The sequence below is a fragment of the Suncus etruscus genome, chromosome 20, assembly GCF_024139225.1.
Source record: "Suncus etruscus isolate mSunEtr1 chromosome 20, mSunEtr1.pri.cur, whole genome shotgun sequence".
NCBI lineage: Eukaryota > Metazoa > Chordata > Mammalia > Eulipotyphla > Soricidae > Suncus > Suncus etruscus.
In genome coordinates, this window is record NC_064867.1 from 2,377,109 (window position 1) to 2,399,120 (window position 22,012).

General features: G+C 50.1%; 1 protein-coding gene and 1 non-coding gene across 2 annotated transcripts; both read right to left on the reverse strand.

Annotated features, from left to right (window-relative positions):
* Positions 1 to 910: 910 nt before the first annotated feature.
* Positions 911 to 19,191, reverse strand: SLC22A14 (solute carrier family 22 member 14). Its single transcript, XM_049766465.1, has 10 exons — positions 18,700 to 19,191; positions 16,234 to 16,337; positions 15,869 to 16,023; positions 14,462 to 14,630; positions 8,522 to 8,642; positions 8,117 to 8,214; positions 7,501 to 7,715; positions 4,991 to 5,099; positions 3,771 to 3,968; positions 911 to 1,085 (listed from the first exon to the last, which is right to left on the reverse strand). Exons 1-10 carry the CDS (start codon positions 19,189 to 19,191, stop codon positions 911 to 913), a joined length of 1,836 nt encoding a protein of 611 aa, XP_049622422.1.
* LOC125998479 (small nucleolar RNA SNORA51) lies at positions 10,921 to 11,049 on the reverse strand. The gene has a single exon (XR_007492042.1). It is a non-coding gene; the product is annotated as a small nucleolar RNA SNORA51 (small nucleolar RNA).
* Positions 19,192 to 22,012: the final 2,821 nt, after the last annotated feature.

Below are 22,012 nucleotides of genomic sequence, written 5' to 3' on the forward strand. Positions count from 1 at the left end.
AATGGCAGTTCTGAAAAGCAGCTGGGGGGGTGGGAGATATGAGACAGAAGACTGCTGGACTACATGTGTTTCACCCTCAGCCTGGTTTGAATTATTTCATATGCAACCCAGATTCAGGATCATTCACCTGGGGTTAGAGAGACAGCATGTGGGGTGATTTTACAGGCAAGGCAAGCACCCCACCCACTGTACTATATTGCTTCAGATGCCAAACTTCACTATTTCTTTTTTTTTTTTTTTTTTTTTTTTTGGTTTTTGGGCCACACCGGCGGTGCTCAGGGGTTACTCCTGGCTGTCTGCTCAGAAATAGCTCCTGCAGGCATGGGGGACCATATGGGACACCGGGATTCGAACCAACCACCTTTGGTCCTGGATCGGCTGCTTGCAAGGCAAACACCTCTGTGCTATCTCTCCGGGCCCCAAACTTCACTATTTCTTTCTTTTTTTTTTTTTTTGGTTTTTGGGCCACACCCGTTTGATGCTCAGGGGTTACTCCTGGCTATGCGCTCAGAAGTCGCTCCTGGCTTGGGGGGGCCATATGGGATGCCGGGGGATCGAACTGCGGTCCGTCCTACGCTAGCGCTTGCAAGGCAGACACCTTACCTCTAGCGCCACCTTCCCGGCCCCATAAACTTCACTATTTCTAAGGGTTACCCAAGGACGGAAGAGACTGAGCCTCTTACAGGCCTGGTCTCTGGCATCTCCAGATGCAGCTGATTTTGATCTTTATTGTTTCTTTCTAGGAACCAATTACAGCCTCACTCAGAAGGCACCCTTTTGGAATATCAGGGGCAGAACTGACTCTACCCTCTAAGAAGAATCTAAGGGGAGTTGTGGCCTAGGATCCAGTCCCCACATCCAGTCACTAAACTGTCCCGAGAAACATGCAGGGACCTGCCCACTCCTGGGCTTATGTGTCTTCTTCCCTGGACTGCAAGCTTGAGTCAGGAATGGTTCCTTTGCTGAAGCGACACATGATGGCATTGATAAAGGTGTTTTTGACCACTTCATCAGACATATCCTGGGTACCTAAATCTTCAGAGGAATCCAAAGACAAGGACCTGATGAAATCTAAAGACGTGGACCTGCAGAAGATGGAGAAGAGTGAGTGAACAACATCTGTGGGGCAACTGGGAGATGGTTCCAGTCCTCTCTGACCTTCTCTCCCACACCCTAATTTTTGTTTTGAGGAAATTTTGTTTTGTTTTGTTTTTGGCTTATACCAGGCAGTGCTCAGGAGTTACTCCTGGTTCTGCACTTAGGGCTCATTCTTGCAGTGTTTGGAGGACGTTATGAGTGTTGGGGGTCAAACTTGGGTTGACTGTGTGCAAGACAAGCACCCTGCCTGCAGTACTATCTCTCTGGTCCCAGGACTCCTCCAAGCTTTGCCAGGATCCTCCATGAAGCAGTCTGATGGCTAGAACCAGTCTTGCTGTATCTCTAAACTCTACCAGCTGTTCCCTCTTCTGTAGTTTTGAGGTTCTATTCCTGCCTTCATTGCTCCCCTTTACTAAGCATCTGTACCCCAGGAGAGAGGAAGACAAGGTCCGTATGACTTTGTTGCTCTCAGTCTGTGTTTTCTCACTGTAGAATGGGAGCTGGTGAAAACTCGAAGCTTGCCTGTGGCTGCTGTGTGAAAGGTATATTTGGACATCTGACATGTGGCAAAGTTGTTGTAAATTTTGGCCATTGTCATAACACTTACATGTCATCATCTAAATGAAGGTGCAATTGCAGAGGTGTTAGGGAACTCCCCCTGCACGTGCTGGGAAGTGATGGCTGGGAGAGAAACTCTGAGCCTCTAGTATTCTTTACTATGCTGTTACTGACTGCTACGTGACTGCAACAAAGCAAACTCCTTTTCATCCTTCAAAACCCCACTCAGTTGTCACTTCCTCTGCAAGACCTGCTCCAACTCCCCGTGACAGAATTTCCTTTTCTTTCCTTTTCATAATTTTATTTTATTGAAAAATTGTGATAAACAGAATCCTTCATGGTTGAATTTGAGTTATACAATGAGTCAGGACTCTTTCCACTACCAATGTCGACCTCCCGCCACCAATGGCCCAGAGTGCATCTTATACCACTGCCCTGTGCCCCCTGGCCTGCCAGGGTAACAGGTCTCTGAGTTTGGATTGTTAAAGTTTAGGTCCCTTGATTCTATTCTCATTGACTTTGGCTTGGATATTTATTTCTGTCCTTATTTATTTCCCGGGTAATGCATTCAAGACCACTTGGCCTCTAGCCCCCAGCCTTTCTTTATTCCTTCCTTCTTAGTTTTATAGAAATATGTGGAATATGTGGTAAGATAAAATAATCCGAGTCCCAAGGTTCTATGAGAAAGGTGAGAGCTCCAATGTAAAAGATAAGAGATTTAAAAAATCCAATTAATAAAAAATGTGTGTGTGCACGTAGAATTTCCTCTTTGGGGACGGCCATAGTTCCTTTAGCTCTCTGTCAGAGCCCACTAGTGATAACTAGATACCTGGATTTGTTTGGTTTTGCTTTTTTTTTTTTTTAGTGTGGTTTGGGGGCTCCATTCGGTGATGCTTTGGGGCTACTCTTGTTATTCTCAGGAGTAGCAAATAGCACATGCTTGTCTCCTTATGAATTGTGACCTGCTTAAATGTGACAGTCTCTCTGGGGAAGGAATGATAGTACAGGAATTAGGGTGTCTGCTTTGCCCATAGATGGCCCATGTTCAAGTCCTGGCACCCTATATAGTCGACCCCCCAAGGTTGCCAGAAATGGTCTCTGAGTGCAGAGCTAGGAGCATTGCCAAGTGTGGTGCCAAGCAAAAACTAACTTTCTTTTACATTTTTGTGGTGATCTCTTGCTGGTACCAGTGGGAACTCAAGGATGAAGGAAGGGAAGTGGTGCGAACAGTGAGAAGAGACCAGAGGAGAATCAGAGGCAGCAATCCATGGTATGAGCTGAGAGCACTGACAGATGGCAACAACCTCTGCCCAAGGCCATTGCCCAGTCCTCCTGTCTAGGGGGAGACTCCATGGGCCTAACTCCCAGAAGGAATGGAATGTTTCTGCCTGTCATGAGATGGGGACATAGGGTAGGACATGAAGGCCGTGGAGGAGACTTAAGGCCAGAAGCAACCACAGGGACCAAGGGTTATGGAATCAGAAGGCTAGAGTCGAGATGAAGAATAGAATCTGACAAGCTCAGAAAGGAGGGTCAGAGTGGCAGCACAGAGGTAGGGCATTTGCCTTGCATGCAACTTACCTGGATGGGCCCAGGTTTGATTCCTGGCATCCCATATGGTCCCCCAAGCCAGGAGTGATATTTGCTGCCAACCCGGGACAACCCCAGTTCGATCCCTGATGTCTCATATAGTCCCCTGAGCCAGGAGTGATTTCTGAGTGCAGAGCAGGAGTTACCCCTAAGCACTGCCAGGTGTGATCTAAAAATGAGAGAGGGACGGGGGGAGAGAAGAGAAGAGAAGAAAAGAGAGGAGAAGAGGGGAGAGGAGGGGAAGGGAGGGGAAGGGAGGAGAGAAGGCGCTCAGAGAGCTGCATGAAGGAGGATCGTGCAGGAGAACATCTCCAAGAATAGCATTCCATTGCAGAATAGAAGAGTAGAAGTGATGCAAGCCAGGCAAGGGCAAGGCAGGGACTGGCAGAGGCAGGAAGACATGAACAGAGGCTGCATCAGAGGCCTTGCTGGCAAGGGGTAGAGACGTGGTGCCTGACCGGCCAAGGAAGGCTTGAGCGCCAGACCCCGAGGCAAGCAGAGCTCAGGGGCCCACACTCACTCACCTCTTGGGCAGGTGCTCTAGGAAGTCACAGAGGGGCTGGTCTTTCACCTCGGGCAGCATGCAGCAGAGGGACAGGGCCAGGAAGGAGAAAAAGCAGCAGAGGAAGACAGGCAGGAGACTGCTGCTCAGGCTGAGGAGCATCAGAGCCGAAGTGGCTCCTGTCGCCATGGCCAGCATCACCAAGCTCAGCCCTGTCGCCCTGTCAGGGAGCCCAGAGGCTACGTGATGAGCAAGAAACCGTTCCCCTAAGCCCTAGGTACCTCAGAGTCCCCACACACACGCCTTGTCCTCTCACTGTCCCACCTCAAACAACTGGGACCTCCTTAGCTTCCCAGCAGTGACCTACTCTTTCCTCTTCTTCCTCCCTTCTCCCAACTTGCTAGTACCTAAGGGCTACCCCCAGATCAGTGTTCAGGGCTCACTACTAGTGGTGCAGGTTCAGAGCAGGGAACCTGTACTCTGGGGACTAGAGAGACAGGAAAGGAATTAAGGCACTTTCCCTGCATTCAGCTGACCCAGGCTCTAGTTTCAACATATTTCCAGAGCCTTACCAGGACTGATCCGTGAGCAGAGAATCAGAGTGATCCCTGAGCACAGCCGAGTATGGCACTAAAACCCAAACTAAACAAAGCTCATGCGTCCCAGTCCTTTGAATAGTCTCTGATAGTCACATTTTTTTTTTCTATTGGGGAGTGTTTAGGGGCCTTGGCAGTGCTCACTTTCTGGCTCTGTGCTCAGGAGTGACCCTAGAAGTGCTCAGGGAACCATGTGTGGTGCTCAGGATCTGTGGTACCCAAGGCAAAGGTTTTACTCCATACAACCGCTCAACCGCAATGGTCATGTCTTAGAGGCCTGCCCTCAGAGAGGAGGGCAGAGAGGAAGGCCTGCTCAGAGCTGAATGGGGTAGGAGGAAGCTGAACAGAAGCTAGCTGGGTGGGGACCTTGTGCCACCTGGTCAAGGCCCTGAGCCAGGCTCTGAATATGAGCACTGCAGTGTCTTTTCATCTCTAAACAGGCAAAAGGCAGGCTTTGGGGGGATTTGGAGTGAGGGTTCAACAGGGGTTATGCAGGACAACCTCTTAGCCCTGTGCTGGTCATGACAAAGCCCCATGAGAAAGCTGCTGGGGTTCTTTTCTCTCCCGTTCTGTTCCCCCAATCCCCCCCCCCCCACTCCACCACCACCACCATGCTCACCCGGCCCTCTACATCCCGGGCCTGTACCTGAGGACAGTGGGGAATAGCTCAGAGGAGTAGATGAAGAACAGCGTGATGGTGGTAGCCTGCAGGAGGTGTCCGGCTATATACAGCAAGCTCTGCATGCTTTTCAGCTCTGCAAGCGAAACCCCAGAGCCCCTGACTTTGGACCAAGAACACCAGGCAGCCACTCAGTTCCAGAGGCTCCTTCTGCTTCAGCACTGCAGCCACAGCCTAGAGGCCTGAAGTGGCTAACCAGAGGCTACCCCACCCCAACATGTCTGTATCGTATGCCATATGGTATGGAATCCCACCCAGACCCCACCTCCACGTTCGCTGTGGCCTTCCCTTCCACCCCTCCCATTCTGCCAGCTGCTCTTGGGGGCTTCTGTCAGTGCCGTGCTCCCTGCCTGCTAGCAGAGTTCAACTTCCTCCCCTTCTTTCTTCATACTCTATAGCATGGGAGCAGGATGAGAAGGGCGCTCAGTCCCTGAAGCCTGTACCCCCTACATCATTCAGGATGCCCGAGTTTGGGGAGCCACACATGCTCATTGGGACGCAGATCAGATTAGGATTGGGGAGGGAAGCTGGGAGTGCGCCGGGAATTTTCAGGCCAGGCCAGTCCTGTGCTGATCCCAGTTTTTCTCGAGCCTGGGATGAACTTCAATCTAGTATTCCCTTTGCCTTTGGCCCATATCCGGTTGTGGACAGGGCTTATTCTTAGCTTTGTTCCCAGGGATCACCCCTGGTAGGCTCAGGGGACTTATGTGGGATGCCAGGGATAGAACTCTGGTTGGTCACACACAAGGCAAGCACCCCACCTGTTGGCCCCAAATCTCATTTTATCTATTGCATATTCTCTTCATGGTTGCTTTCATACATGTGAGAGCTGTAAACATGTTTTTGTTTTATTTTTACTTTTTGCCTTTGGGTGTACTAGGCTTATTTTCAGCATTGTTCTGAGTGTTGGATTACACCTTATTTTACCCACAACAAAGATCACCCCTGGCTCCTTTGTATGTTTGTTTACCACTTAGATTTACCTTGAAACTTATAAATCTGGGTGGGACTGGCTCAGGATGGCCTGAGCTATCTGTCCTTACACTGTCCTTACTGCCCCACCCAGGGGTGGTTTCTGTTCTCAATAATAAAAATGACAGTTATGGGGCCGGGCGGTGGCGCTGGAGGTAAGGTGCCTGCCTTACCTGCGCTAGCCTAGGAGACGGACCGCGGTTCGATCCCCCGGCGTCCCATATGGTCCCCCAAGCCAGGAGCGACTTCTGAGCGCATAGCCAGGAGTAACCCCTGAGCGTTACCGGGTGTGGCCCAAAAACCAAAAAAAAAAAAAAAAAAAAAAAAAATGACAGTTATGGCAGGCAGCTGCCTCTCCATGCAAGGCAGAAGACTGCCAGACTATATCTGCTTTACCCTCAGCCTGGTTTGGATTATTTCATGCATGACCCTGATTCAGATGTGTTCACCGGGGGTTGGAGAATGGGTGTGGGGGTGGTTTTACATTCTGAGGACCATGAAATACTGGATATGGAACCTGGACTTCCTGTGCAAACCATGTGCTCCACCCTTTATGCTATTTCCTCCCATCATCAAACATTTCTGAGGGATGAGACCCACTTTCCCCTGCCCACCCTGACTCCTGGAAAATAATGGAAATGCAGATGATTCACTTCCCTATTTTGTTTTAGCATGTCAATTCTGCCAACTCCAGGAAAGGAAGGATTCCAATCGCCCCCAGGTCCAACAGCCAGGTGAAGGAGCTGGCACCTGCTTGCATGCAGGAGGCCCAGGTTTCAACCCAGGTAACTAACAGCGTCCTGAGCACCACCAGGTGTGCGTCAGATCTTCCCCTTCCCAAAAAAACCTTACAATGATGCCTCCTGAGAAGGGAGAGCCCCCTGGAAATTAGAGCCTGACACGGCCTCCCAGCCCACTCCAGTCCCTTCATTGTCTTGAGCCTGTGGGATGCAGGGCACAACACACACATGCACACACACAAACACACACACACACAGACACACACACACAGACACACACACACACACCACAACACACCAGTGCTCCCAATAGTAGCTGCTGGGGACTGAAGTGCAGACAAGACCAGTACTAACCCCACTTTCTCTCTGGCCCCAGGTATTTCCCCAGTAGGATGCAGATGACAGACTTCTTTTCTTTTCTTCCTTTTTTTTTTTTGACAGGGACTTTCTAACTGGTTTTTCATGGCCTGTATCAGACAACTGTGGTGTGGATGGAGCCACAAATACAGCTGCCCAGTTGCAAGGACGATTCCTCCACCCTAAGCCCTCCTCTCCAGGGCCTCTGACTGGGCACCAGCACCCATCCTGTCCTGGGAGGCTCCACGCAGCCCCTGCCGGCAGAGGGCCATGCTCCAGGGACAGACTCAGCTCCAGAGATGCAAAAGCCTCAGCGAGTTGTTCAGTCGATACGACTGCCACAGAGGCTCTTGCTGGCTACCTGAGCATGAGGGAATGCTGGGCTGAGAGCAGGAAACGGGGCTTTACCTGAGGGAAGCAGAAAGATGAGTAGGCTCAGAAGACAGCTCTGCATGAGCAGGATGCCCAGGCTCAGCCGCCGCCCCATCTTATCCAGGAGGATGATGCAGCACAGCCGCGCCGGCACCTTGATGATGCCGGTGACCAAGTACAAGAGGTCGAAGTTCACGTCCAGGTTCTTGGTCTTCAGCAATATTGTGAAGGTGTTGAAACTGATAGCAAACCTGACATGAAGGCAGGAGAGAAACCAGACGTGGACTTGCAAGCATACTTGCGCACACACACATCCTCAGACACACACACCTATACACATACCTATCATATGTATTCATACACAGAGGCACACAGACACGAATGCACACCAGCACACCTATACGCATGACCTACACATGCCGACTCACATGCACATTTGACAACCCATAACCTCCCCAACCACACACTCACAGTTACATGATGTACACATTTCCACATGAGCACACGGATGCAAGAGTAATGGAACGAGGAAGACAGACCGAGAGGAGGTTAGGCATGGATGGAGGTGAGGAGAACAGCAGGGAACTGGGCCTGTGGGCTGAGCCCAGGGTGGCAGGCTGGGTGCCCACCACAGCCCACTCTTGGGGCTCACCAGGCACAGAAGAGCACCAGGATCACCTTGCTGAGGTAGTGGTTGTTGTAGAAGTCCAGGACAGAGCCTTTTGCCATGTTCTTTTTGGACTGGTGCAGCTGCCGCAAAGGTCGGAGCAGCCAGAGGCAGGGTTAGGGCCCCACTGTCCGCTCAGGGCTTTCCCCGATGCTCCCTTCCCACGAGCCCTCCACCCACCCGAAGCCTGACCTCCCATAACCGCTGGATCCTCTCCTGCTCCTCCCCAGGCTTGCCTCTGCCCTGGCCAGCCCAGCCTGCAGTGCTCATTGGCACCACTCTCATTCGCCATCACCATTCTTCTCAAGCCGTGGGCTGGGGTCACCCGAAGGACCAAGTTCCTGAGTGTGAGAGGGTGGGCATGGGCCCTCGTCCCCTCAGGGAATTCACCTTCTGCAGCAGAGTCCTCGAGATGACGTTGTGGTTGACCTGGGCCGCCTGGAGCAGCACCTGCTTGGCCTCCTCCACTCTCCCTTTCACCATCAGCCACCGGGGGGACTCCGGGAGAAGCCTACAGGCCCCAAACACCCCACCCCGTTTCAGCAGGAGGTAACATGTGGAGCGACCATGCAGGCTGTCATGGACCCCAAGGGGCCCACTCATGGTCACACACCTGGTGGCCATCACTGTCACAGCTCCCTCGCCTCTGTCCCTCTCAGTTGTCCAGTGTGCTCCCGTTGTGGCTGAACTTTTCAATGTGTGGGTCGAAGCCCACACCCATCACCTCTGCTCCATCTCAGTCTCCCTCTCTACCCTCCCAGGTCCCCCTTGTCTGAACCACAGAACTTCTCTGGTCCATAGCTTAGAGTCCCCAAGGTTGTCAGAATCCATGAACACCCATGGAAAATGTTATTCCAGAATAACCCCCTGAGCTTGGGGATCTCTCTCTCTCTCTCTCTCTCTCTCTCTCTCTCTCTCTCTCTCTCTCTCTCTCTCTCTCTCTCTCCTCTCTCTCTCTCCTCCCTCTCTCTCTCTCTCCTCCCTCTCTCTCTCTCTCCTCCCTCTCTCTCTCTCTCTCCTCCCTCTCTCTCTCCCCCTCCTCCCTCTCCCTCCCCCTCCTCCCTCTCCCTCCCCCTCCTCCCTCTCCCTCCCCCTCCTCCTCCCTCTCCCTCCCCCTCCTCCCTCTCCCTCCCCCTCCTCCCTCTCCCTCCCCCTCCTCCCTGTCCCTCCCCCTCCTCCCTCTCCCTCCCCCTCCTCCCTCTCCCTCCCCCTCCTCCCTCTCCCTCCCCCTCCTCCCTCTCCCTCCCCCTCCCTCTCCCTCCCCCTCCTCCCTCTCCCTCCCCCTCCCTCTCCCTCCCCCTCCCTCCCTCTCCCCCTCCCTCCCTCTCCCTCTCCTCTCTCTCTCTCTCTCTCTCTCCTCTCTCTCTCTCTCTCTCCTTCTCTCTCTCTCTCTCTCTCTCTGTTTTTTGGGTCATACCTGGCAGCGCTCAGGGGTTACTCCTGGCTCTACGCTCAGAAATCGCTCCTGGCAGGCTCGGGGGACCATATGGGATGCCGGGATTCGAACCACTGACCTTCTGATTGCAAGGCAAACCTCCATGCTATCTCTCTGCCCCCCCCCCCCTTTTATATTCCATGCTACACCCAAGGGCTATTTCAGTTCATTGCTGAGGGCTTGCTCCTGGGTGTTCTTAGGGTACCGTATGATGCCAAGGATCAAATGCAGATCACCTGCTTGAAAACTGCTCTATAGCCATTGACCTCTCTCCCCAACCCTCTTTACAAAACAATTCCAGGACGAGAATAATAGTACAGTGGGTCAGACGCTTCCTTGCCTTGAACCTGACCTGGGTTCGATCCTCAGCGGCCCATATGTTCCCCAAACCCCTCCAGGAGTAATTCTTGAGCACAGAGTCAGGAGTAATCCCTAAGCATTGCTGGGTGTGGCCCGCAAGCCAAAGACTCAAGCAAAAAATCCCACCATCTAGTGGAGTTTTCCCTGCTCCCTTCTCCTTCCCGACCTGGGTTCTGCAGCAAATGGCAACGAACATGGACAACAGCTTCATTCCCATTATGCCTCTGTTTCTGCTCTCCCCCAGGGTTGGCCCCTCTTGTCCACATGAGCTTCTCCTAAGAGGGCTGGAGGGAAGGTTGCCCTGCACACAACTGATCCCTGTTCAAACCTGGCTCGGCATATGGTTAAGAATGACTCTTTTTTTTTTTTTTTTTTTTTTTTTTTTGGTTTTTGGGTCACACCTGGCAGTGCTCAGGGGTTATTCCTGGCTCCAGGCTCAGAAATTGCTCCTGGCAGGCACAGGGGACCATATGGGGCGCCGGGATTCGAACCGATGACCTCCTGCATGAAAGGCAAACGCCTTACCTCCATGCTATCTCTCCGGCCCCAAGAATGACTCTTGAGTGAAACAGAGTGATAGCACAGTGGTAGGGCATTTGCCTAGCACGTAGCCAACCCAGGACAGACCCAAGTTCGATTCCCAGCATCCTATATGGTCCCCTGGGCTTACCAGAAGTGATTTCTGAGTGCAGACCAGATGTAACCCCTGAGCACAGCCGGATGTGCCCCCCCCCAAAGAAAGAGTGATTCTTGAGGGACCAGAGCAATAGCACAGAGTGCAGGATGTTTGCCTAGCAAGCAGCTGACCTGGGTTTGATCCCTGGCATTCTATATGGTCTGCCAAGCCTGCCAGGAGTGTTTTCTGAGTGTAAAGCCAGGAGGAACCCCTGAGCACCACTGGGTGTGGCCCCAAAGCAAAAACAACAACAACAATAACCACCAAAGAGTGACTTAGGGGTAAGCTCTGAGTATTTGTTTTTTTTTGTTTTTTGTTTTTTGTCCCCCAATTCACAATACAGACAAGGCAAAGGGCCTGGGTTGAGGTGTATATGGGGTGCATTTACTGTACCTCCTCTTTCTATGCAGTCAGTGTAAAGAACACTGTGGTGTTCTTTGAGAGGCCTTATCTTTTCTTTTCTTTTTTTATTGTATATATATATATATATATATGTATATATATATATACTTCCCTCATTCAGTCACATTTTGTTGTGATAGTTCTCAGTGTAATTATTTCTGTGACTGCACTAAATGATCTCTGTGATGAGCTTCATGTCAGGAGCTGGACCCTCCAGTCCTCCTCTATTTTGTCTGTGAGAATCATTACAAAAATGTTTTTCATTTTTATCAAAACCCATAGATAAGTGAAACCATTCTGTGTTTATCTCTCTTATTTCACTCAGCATAATAGATTCCATATACAAGCATGAGAACAAGCAGTGCTGGCAGGAATGTGGAGAGAAAGGAACTCTTATTCACTGCTGGTGGGAATGCCATCTGGTCCAACCTTTGTGGAAAGGGATGTGGAGATTTCTCCAAAAGCTGGAAGTTGAGCTCCCATACAATCCAACTATATCACTTCTAAGGATATATCCTAGAAACACAAAAATACAATACAAAAATCCCTTTCTCACACCTATATTCATTTCAGCGTTGTTTACAATAGCCAGACTCTGGAAACAGCCTAGATGCCCCTCAATAGATGAATGGTTAAAGAAACTATGGTACATATACACACTGGAATACTATGCAGCCATCAGAAGACATGAAGTCATGAAATTTTCCTATACATGGATGTATATGGAAGCTCTGAGTATTTGGTCCCAAAACAGTAAAAAAAACAAAAAATCATTAAAGGGGTGAGGGATGAAGTTCAGTGGTAGAGCTCTTTGTAAGGCACTGGACAATCCCTGGCAATCCCTTGGCACTGAAAAAGTCATAAAAAATGGAGAAAAAGTCATTAAACTACATATGGGTGGGAGACCAGAGAAGAGATAGTACAAAAGCTAAAGCAGTTGTCTGGCCCTTGCCCAACCCTGGTTCAATACCCTGTATGACAAATGGTTCCATGACATCCACCAAGATCACAGAGGTTTGAGTAAAACCCTGTGCCATTATGCATGCTGGGCATACCCCAAAACAAAAAGGTGAAAGGAACTAGAGCTCAGAGGTAGAGCGCTAGCCTTGTACGTGTGAGGCACTGGTTTTGATCTCTAGCCCCACAGAAAAGAAGATGGGTGGGTTAGTCCCGAGGGAGAGAGCCCACCCCTACGTGAGCGCCATGATCACAGTCTCAGTGTGTGACCTCGGGGCAGCAGCGCTGCAGCCAAACTCGCACAACTTTGCCTCCACTCAGGCTAGCTCACAATCAAGTGTGCGAGCACCATCATCCCAAGGGGAACCTAAAAGGAAATAAAAAGATGAGGACTTGTCTCCATGCACACCACAAAAGAAAGACAGGCAAAGGACGCTAGCTCTCAAAGGCCAGGAGAGTGGGAGAAACAATGAAGGTGAAGAGCGTCATGGTTCTTTTCTATTTTGTTTTTGGGCCACACCTGATGGCGCTCAGGGGTTGCTCCTGGCTCTGCCTCAGAAATCGCTCCTGGCAGGCTTGGGAAACATATGGGATGCCAGGGAGCTAATCTGGGTCCATCCAGGGTCGGCCGTGTGCAAGGCAAACACCCTACTGCTGTGCTATCACTGGTTCCGAGTGTGATGGTTCTACTAGCAGCCGGAGCGTGAGGGACGGCTGAGATGTTTTGCCAAGAAGATCCTGGTGTCTTAAAGGTCCCCATCTGGTGGGGGGGGAACCTCTGCAAAAAAAAAAAGACTGAACTTGGGGCCGGTGAGGTGGCGCTAGAGGTAAGGTGTCTGCCTTGCAAGCTCTACCCAAGGAAAGACCACGGTTCGATCCCCCCGCGTCCCATATGGTCCCCCCAAGCCAGGGGCAATTTCTGAGCACTTAGCCAGGAGTAACCCCTAAGCATCAAATGGGTGTGCCCCCCCCAAAAAAAAAACCTGAACTGCTGAGGACAGGAGCTGAGCACCTCTGTACTGTTCTAATCCCTCCTCATCCATCTGCCTCTACTTTTCTGACTTTTGGGCCACACTCAGCTATGCTCAGGGGTTCCTCCTGGCTCTACACTCAGAAATCACTCCTGGCACGCTTGGGGGACCATATGGGATGCTGGGATTCGAACCATCATCCTTCTGCATGCAAGGCAAATGCCTTACCTCCATGCTATCTCTCTGTACCCCCTTTTTTGTTTTTGGATCACACTGGCAGTATTCAGGGGTTACTACTGACTCTGCACTCAGAAATCATTCCTGGGGCCCGGAGAGATAGCGCAGCAGTGTTTGCCTTGCAAGCAGCTGATTCAGGACCAAAGGTGGTTGGTTCGAATCCCAGTGTCCCATATGGTCCCCCGTGCCTGCCAGGAGCTATTTCTGAGCAGACAGCCAGGAGTCACCCCTGAGCAATGCTGGGTGTTGCCCCCCCCCCAAAAAAAACAAAAAACAAAAAACAAAAACAAAACAAAAAGAAATCATTCCTGGGGGCTGGAGAGATAGCATGGAGTTAAGGCGTTTGCCTTTCATGCAGGAGGTCATCGGTTCTAATCCCGGAGTACCATATGTTCCCCTGTGCCTGCCAGGAGCAATTTCTGAGCCTGGAGCCAGGAATAACCCCTGAGCACTGCCGGGTGTGACCCAAAACACACACACACACACACACACACACACACACACACACACACACACACACACACAAGAAATCATCCCTTGCAGGTACTGGGGATCATATGAGATTCGTCCTGGATCAGCTGCGAGAAAGCAAATGCCCTATTGCTGTGCTATCTCTCCAGCCCCTCTACTAATGTTCTGATCCCATCTGCCTTCTCTTCTGCTCCTCTCTTTTGCCACCTGCCCAGCTCAAAGTGCCAAATGCATTGTCCTTGCTGGGATGACTCTAGGGTGCTCCTCCATTGCCCCTTCACAGCTTTAACTGCCCCATAGTCAGAACCCTCAGCTCCTCTCCCCTCTCTTGGTTGCTCAGAGAATTTCTCATTTTCCTTCCCACATCAGTCCCACCATGGCCAAGAGCCATCTCCAACCCCCAGACTCTACTGCACAGCCTTTCCTCTGTCTCAGGAGCTCCACGGCCACAGCAGTCCCCAGAGGTGAGGGCTAGGACATCAGAAAAGGGGCTGGCCTTGCACACAGCCGACCCTGCTTCCGTCCTGGCAGTATCACCAGTCCTGTTGGGTGTGGCCAAACCCTTCCAAAGTCCTTCCCAGCTTCCCTGTCCTCATGGCCCTCATCATGCCCTGGTTCAGGTCTCATGCTCACACATGCCTTTGGCTTTCTGTCCGCCTCATAGACAAGTCTTTAGGGGTCTCTTGTGAGGGTCGCAGGACTCTTTCCTGGGTGTATCCTCAGCCCATCCATAGGAGGTTCTGTCCACTCCCTTCCCAGGCCCTTCTCCCCTCTTCCAACTCTAGCCTGGTGAGTCCAAGGCTGCACATGCTATTGCTCACCAGATATAGAAGATAAGAGAGAACAAGGGTGCTCCCCCGACCAGGATCAGCAACCGCCAGTGCAGGAAGTTGTAGGCGAGTCCCAACAGGTACAAGTTGCCCATGGAGAAGAAACAGAATTGCAAGCAGATGGCATGAGCCCGGTGATTGTCCATCAGCCATTCAGAGGCTGCACAGAGATGAGAAGACATCTGGGGACTGTTCAAGGACCTTACACCCAGTCTTTGAATCTCCCCATCCCCACATGGACCCACTCCTGACTGGTTCCAATTAGACACAGCCCCTCCAAACCCCGAGGTTCCTGGCCCGAGCTTCCCCAAGATCTAGGGAACCTCCAGACTTCACCATCCACTGTCCTCCTCCCCTCCCTCTGCCTCTGTCCACCCCAAGTCACCATCCACCCTATCCTCCATCCTCACTCTCTTTTGTCCTTCCCTTTGTCCTTCCCCATCCTCTGTCCTCCCCCATCTTCGATCCTTTCCCACATGATCTGGTTCATGACACCTCCTCGGCAGGGCATAGAGACACTGGCCCTGACTTTGCTGACAGATAGGTGATCATACTACGGTCACCTATGTAACCCCACCCCAGATTTATGTGTAACTTTACCTGCAAGACCCTCCCGTTTCTGGGAGGGGTCTTGGGGAGGTTATAAAAGGTTTAGTCTCAGGGGCAAAAGGAGGGATTTTGCTTAAATGAGGTTGGAGATAGAAGCAGGAGAAGGAGATGGCTGAGGAATAAGGTACAATGCTGGGCTGAATAAAGATTCAGTAGAAATGGTTATGATAGGCCACAAATGTAGTGGCTAGGGCATGAATAACGCTGATATTTCCTGGACCCTGCCTGGATGATTTCCTTGCCGCTACCTGAACAAAGGCCTCCATCTCCATCCATCACCATCCAAGCCCATCCAAAGTGCCTTCTTCAATTATTTAAACAACAACCTAGACCTGTGGCTCCACAAGGGATCCTCTTCCCTTGGGCGGGGCTCGGGATATTCCACACCCACAGAGCATCCTGCCAAGAACCTTGAACCCCCAGGTGGAGCCTGCTGTGAGCGTGGAGACCCCAGGGGTCTGAGATGGCTTGTGTGTGAGCAAGTGCACATTGCTTGCAAGTGAAGGGAAATTCCTCGCGCTCACACAACTGCCTTGTGACCCTGCACAAGTCCTTCTTGAGGCTCCAGCACCATCCTCTGTGATAGCCATGGAGCATGGCTGAGGAGGGTTCTGGGGATGAAATAATACCCATCGATGGGTGCCCGGATCTAGGACCTCCTGTTGTGGGAGGAAGCTGTGAGTGTAGGAGTGAGAGGCAGAGGCAGAAGGGCAACCTCACCCTTGGTTTTCCAACTGGCCCCTTCAGGCAGCCGGGAGAGGAGGCCACAGCCTTCATGCCAGTCCTTACCTAGAGACAGGCTGTTGATGACGTAGCCCACTATCGCCATGCCCACGCAGAAGCGGGAGAAGAGATACAGGTGGAAGGTCCTGGCAAAAGCCGTTCCAAAGCCAAAGATCACCAGGACCATGAATGAGATCAGGAGGGTGGGGTAGCGGCCCAACCTATGAGTAACGACTCAGGCTGCACCAAGAGCAAAGACCTCCTTGTCTGGCCTCAGCCTGGTCCCTCCTGTCAGTCAGGTCCTTCCTGAGATCTCTCACCACTCCCCTAAGAGGACACCTAAACCTTGCCTCCCCTCACTGGAAATAGCTCAAGTTCTGTAGGTCCAGGAGGGAGGAACAAGGGTCCTGGGGGAATGCCAGGAGACTCACTTGTCACTGGTGATCCCAAAGATGATGGAGCCCAGCAGAGTCCCTGCTGACATCGTGGTCTTCACGCTGTCCACAGTCGTCTCCTTGCCACAGACCAAGTCAAACTGGGGGGAGGGGGGTCCATAGCGATAGGTTATGAGCCTCCACCTAGAGTTGGCTTCCTGGCACCAGACATCCGTGGTCACCTCAGGGATGGGTTTCACTGAACAAGGGACCTGGGACAGGCAGCCATGGGTAGCAGGCCCTGCTCTGCACACTCTAGGAGTGTGATGAGAGGCACAGGCGAGGATGGGTAGAGGCTGCAACGGAGATTCATTCAAAGCCTCATTCAAGAGACGCATCCAGGGGGACAGATTCTGCTTTCTGCCTGAAGCCACAGCAGCCCAACACCACACCTTCCATCCTCCAATGGAAACAGCCCGATTTCATAACTTAACCTTATCAAACTGCCGAAACACAATGTTTGTTTCAGATTTATAGATCCTAGACCAAGCTGCCATTTGCACCGCTTCAAAAATTTCATAGCAGGGGCTGGAGAGATAGCAAGGAGGTAAGACGTTTGCCTTGCATGCAGAAGTACAGTGGTTCGAATCCTGGCATCCCATATGGTCCCCCTGAGCCTTCCAGGAGCGATTTCTGAGCATAGAGCCAGGAGGAACCCCTGAGCACTGCTGGGTGTGACCCAAAAACAAACAAACAAACAAACAAAAAACAAAAAAAATTTCATAGCAGTGTCAGCCAGTAGTACCCCAGGATATCTGATAGGAAAGTTATGTAATAGTCTACCAGGTGGAGGGAGCCTGAAGAGTAACACAGAAGACTCAATAGTACCTCAATAAATCCTTAGACAGGGGCCAGAGTGATAGCACAGGACAGAGTGTCCGCCTTACACACGGCCGACCTAGGACAGATCCAGGTTCGGTACCTGGCATCCCATATGATCTCCTGCGCCAGCCAGGATTAATTTCTGATTGCAGAGCCAGGAGTAACCCGAGTGCTGCTGGGTGTGGCCCAAAATCCAAAAATAAGTAAATAAAGAAATAAGTCCTTAGACACTGACTATAGTAGCAATCACTTCAAATTGAAGTGCTGATCTATGTTTTGTTTCGGTTTGGTTTGGTTTGTTCTTTTTGCTCAGGGGTTATTCCTGGCTCTACCCTCAGAAATCGTTCCTAGCAGGCGTGGGGAATCATATGGCATGCCAAGATTCAAACCACCATTTAAAGGCAAATGCCCTACCTCCATGCTATCTCTCCGGCCCCTGATCTCTGTTTTGATGGTTCCATGTGCCTCTGTGTTGTAACAAACTATATGAAGTAAGTTTATTTGTACCTGCACGAGGGGAGGCTATGATGGTGGATGCGGAATTGGGTATACTGGTGGGGAGATTGGTGTTTGACCATTCAAAGCCTGAAACAAATGTTATATGAACTACTTGGTAATATTAATATTACCAATATTAAAAATATTAATTTTTAATTAAATTAAAAATATTTAATATTATTTTAAAATAATAAAATTATTTATTATTTTATTAAATATTAAATATTTAATAAAATATTTAAAAATAAATATTAAAAATAATATTAAATTTAAATTTAAAATATTAAATATTAAATATTTAAAATATTAAAAATAATATTAAAATTAAAAATATTAAAAATAAAAAGGTTTTAAAAAAAAGATACCCCAGTACAAATCTGGGCCCAAGCCCAGTGCTTCAAATTGGGCAGGTCTGCATAGTGAAAGTTGAGGTGTCTCCACAGGACACCTCATCAAAGCTACTTCTGCCTCCAATTTCCTGTGATGATGTTTTATTTTTGTTTTGTTTTGTTTTGGTTGGTTTTTGGGTCACACCCAGAGGCACTAAGGAGTTCCTCCTGGCTTTGCACTCAGAAATCACTCCTGGCAGGCTCAGGGGATGATATGGGATGCCGGGAATTGAACCACCACCTGTCTTGCATCGACCATGTGAAAGGAAAATGCCCTACCCTGTGCTATCTCTCCGGCCCCACCTTCTATGGGTTTAGAGAGCAGAGACACAACTGCAGAAATAATATTTTAGGCAGATGGCACCCTCAATATCATCATTATTATGATTAATTTTGAGGCCACACCCGGCAGTGCTCAGAGGTTACTCCTGGCTCTGCACTCAGAAATCACTCCTGGTGGCTCAGGGGACCATATGGGGTGCCGGGAATGGAACCTGGGTCTGTCCCGGGTCAGGCACATGCAAGGCAAACACCCTGTTGCTGGGCTATCACTCCAGCCCCAGCACCCCTCAGTATAAGTGCCTGACATAGTCCAGCTTCTGCAGCAAATATAACCAGAGTCTGTCCTGCCTCTTTGCGGAGTGTGGGTAGGAGACAATAATTTTTTCCTCCGGTTTCAGTGCCCAACCCCACTCAGGAAAGGCACATCTCAGGGCCTGTGGGAGAATTACAGACAACTTGGCATCAAACCCACCTCATTGATCACCGATCGTCTCTCGGCCTTCGGATAGATCCATCCATCCAAACAGGGCTGTGTGTTGTTGAGGTTCAAATGGAACTGGTTCTTCTCACTGTGGACTTGAGGCATGAACATGAGGCATGTCAAAAACTCCCCGTTAGGATCTCTGGGTAAGGTCAGAAGCAGCTGTTCACTCTCTGTAAGGTTGGGGTACAGAGCCAGTATCCAGCTAGTATTGCAATAAGGCTTCTGGTCCATGAAAACAAAGTCGTCGACATTAAGTAAGAAGGGTGCCATGATGCTGGGGATGAAGGTAAGAAGCACCAACCTCTTCTGGAAGGGTCCAAACTTCCCCACAGCATGCAGGATGTCACCAAGTTTGTCTTTCTGCCTCTTGCCTACGTTACTCAGACTCTGTATCAGTAGGTCCAGGGACCTGGAAGGGCTGCGTCTTGGACTGACACTGTGCGTCGATCTCCTGAAAACTGTCCCTTCATACTCATTCATGGGGCTGCGTCTGCTATTCATCTGTTCAATAAATAACAGCAACGACAACAAAGGTTGAAATCCAGTCCCAACTGACACCATTCCCAGATAGCAGCACCTACCACAAACATCACTGCCTGGAAGGGGCTTCGCCTGCTTGGAGCAACATGGATTCCAAATGTGATCGTCTCTGTTGTTCCCTCTTCTGCTTCTAAGCTTCATAGTTCAATGACTCGTCTCTTGGGTTACTCCACACACAGCAGAGTTTTCATGCACTTAAGTTTTTTAGTCCTACAGTGGGTAGGACTCTTGCCTGACCCAGGTTCAATCTGGGGCATTTCAGATAGTACCCCAAGCATTACCAGGAGTAATCGCTGAGCATTGTCAGATGTGATTCCCAAAATAAACCAAACCAAAGAAGTAGCATGTACTGTAATACCAGTGAATTCTAACCAGTAGGTTAGAAACAAGGATTTCAAGATAAAACCTCAAAACTATAGTCAATTGGGGCCAGAGAGATGGCATGGAGGTAAGGCGTTTACCTTTCATGCAGAAGGTCATCGGTTCGAATCCTGGCGTCCCATATGGTCCCCCGTGCCTGCCAGGAGCAGTTTCTGAGCACAGAGCCAGGAAAAACCCCTGAGCACAGCCGGGTGTGACCCAAAAACCACAAAAAAAAAAAAAAAACAAAACTATAGTCAATTAAGTTTTGACAGAAAAGAGTGGTACATGAAATGGAGTCATGATAACCTCTTTAAAATATGGTTTTTTGATCTGAGTGATAGCACAGAAGGTAAGGAGCTTGCTTTGCATACAGCTGACTGGGGTTCGATCCCCAAGCAGCCCATATAGTCCTTTGAACCTGCCATTCTAGAGTTCACAGGAGCCTCCAGACGATGACTGGGATTTAAATGCAAACAAGTCAAGTGCCCTAACCCCTGTACTACCTCTCCAACCCCTTGCCAAGGTTTTTGTTTTCTTTCTGGCTTTTGGGCCACACCAGGCGGCATTCAGGGGTTACTCCTGGCTCTCTGCTCAGAAATCGCTCCTGGAAGGCACAGAGATGCAGGGATTCAAACCACCATTGGTCCTGGGTCAGCGCTTGCAAGGCAAACAAACGCCCTAAAACTGTGCTATCTCTCTAGCCCCTTGTTGTTGTTGTTGTTGTTGTTATTTTGGTCACACCCAGCAGCGCTTAGGGGCTACTCCTGGCTCTACGCTCAGAAATAGCTCCTGGAAGGCACAGAGATGCAGGGATTCAAACCACCATTGGTCCTGGGTCAGCGCTTGCAAGGCAAACAAACGCCCTAAAACTGTGCTATCTCTCTAGCCCCTTGTTGTTGTTGTTGTTGTTGTTATTTTGGTCACACCCAGCAGCGCTTAGGGGCTACTCCTGGCTCTACGCTCAGAAATCGCTCCTGGCAGACTCAGGGGACCATATGGGATGCAGGGATTCGAACCACCGACCTTGTGCATGCAAGGTAAAGGCCTTACCTCCTTGCTATCTCTCTGGCCCTGACCCTTGCTATGCTTTTGATTAAGTTAAAACAACAGGCCAAGTTGGAAAGAATTGATATCTTAACAATTAAAATATTTTTGTTTTTTGTTTTTTTGGGACACACCCATTTAATGCTCAGGGGTTACTCCTGGCTAAGTGCTCAGAAATTGCCCCTGGCTTGGGGGGACCATGTGGGATGCCGGGGGATCGAACGGCAGTCCTTTCTTGGCTAGCGCTTGCAAGGCAACACCTTACCTCTAGCGCCACCTCACTGGCCCCACAATTGAAATCTTAACAATAACAATTAATCTTTGGCTCTGCACTCAAGGATCATTCCTGGCAATGCCTGGGGGACTTTATTGGTGCCAGAGATCAAGTTGAAGTTGATTTACATGTAAGACAACTACTTTATGCCCTGTACTATGTCTACTTTTGTTACATATGTATAAATTTTTTTTTTTTTTTTTTTTTTTTTTGGTTTTTGGGCCACACCCGGTAACGCTCAGGGGTTACTCCTGGCTATGCGCTCAGAAGTCGCTCCTGGCTTGGGGGACCATATGGGACGCCGGGGGATCGAACCGCGGTCCGTCTCCTAGGCTAGCGCAGGTAAGGCAGGCACCTTACCTCCAGCGCCACCGCCCGGCCCCACATATGTATAAATTTATACATATATAAACATGTATTTTTGATGTAGATGTAAATATGTCTTGGGTAACATCTGGAATTACTCAAGGACTGTACCTGGCAATGCTCAGAGCATCATATTGAGGTGAGAGTGGAAACAATGTACAAAACATGCACATTAGCCCTTTATCTTTTTAGCCTACAAATACACATTCTTTTTTGTTGTTTTGGTTTGGTTTGGTTTTTTGGTTTTTAGTTTTTTTGGGGGGTCACATCCGGCAGCACTCAGGGCCACTCCTGGCTCTATGCTCAGAAATCGCTCCTGGCAGGCTCGGGGGACCCTATGGGCTGCCGAGATTCAAACTATCGTCCTTCTCCATGGGCAAGGCAAACACCCAACTCCATGCTATCTCTCTGGCCCCCTAAATACACTTTTTTTTTTTTTTTTTGTTTTTGTTTTTGGGCCACACCCGGCAGTGCTCAGGGGTTACTCCTGGCTGTCTGCTCAGAAATAGCTCCTGGCAGGCACGGGGGACCATATGGGACACCGGGATTCGAACCAACCACCTTTGGTCCTGGATTGGCTGCTTGCAAGGCAAACGCCACTATGCTATCTCTCCGGGCTCTACACTTTCTTTTATCACTGCTTGCAAGGCAAACGCCACTGTGCTATCTCTCCGGGCCCTACACTTTCTTTTATCAATTCTTTTTATTTATGTT

Bases quoted from the DNA above. Each gene is read 5' to 3' on its own strand.
- SLC22A14 (XM_049766465.1), bottom strand. From the start codon at position 19,191: ATGAATGAGTATGAAGGGACAGTTTTCAGGAGATCGACGCACAGTGTC. The intron at 16,338-18,699 runs GTGGGTTTGATG...CCCTCCCCCCAG, and splicing joins GACGATCGGTGATCAATGAG to TTTGACTTGGTCTGTGGCAA. The intron at 5,100-7,500 runs GTAAAGCCCCGT...TTTCGCTTGCAG, and splicing joins CATCTTTCTGCTTCCCTCAG to AGCTGAAAAGCATGCAGAGC.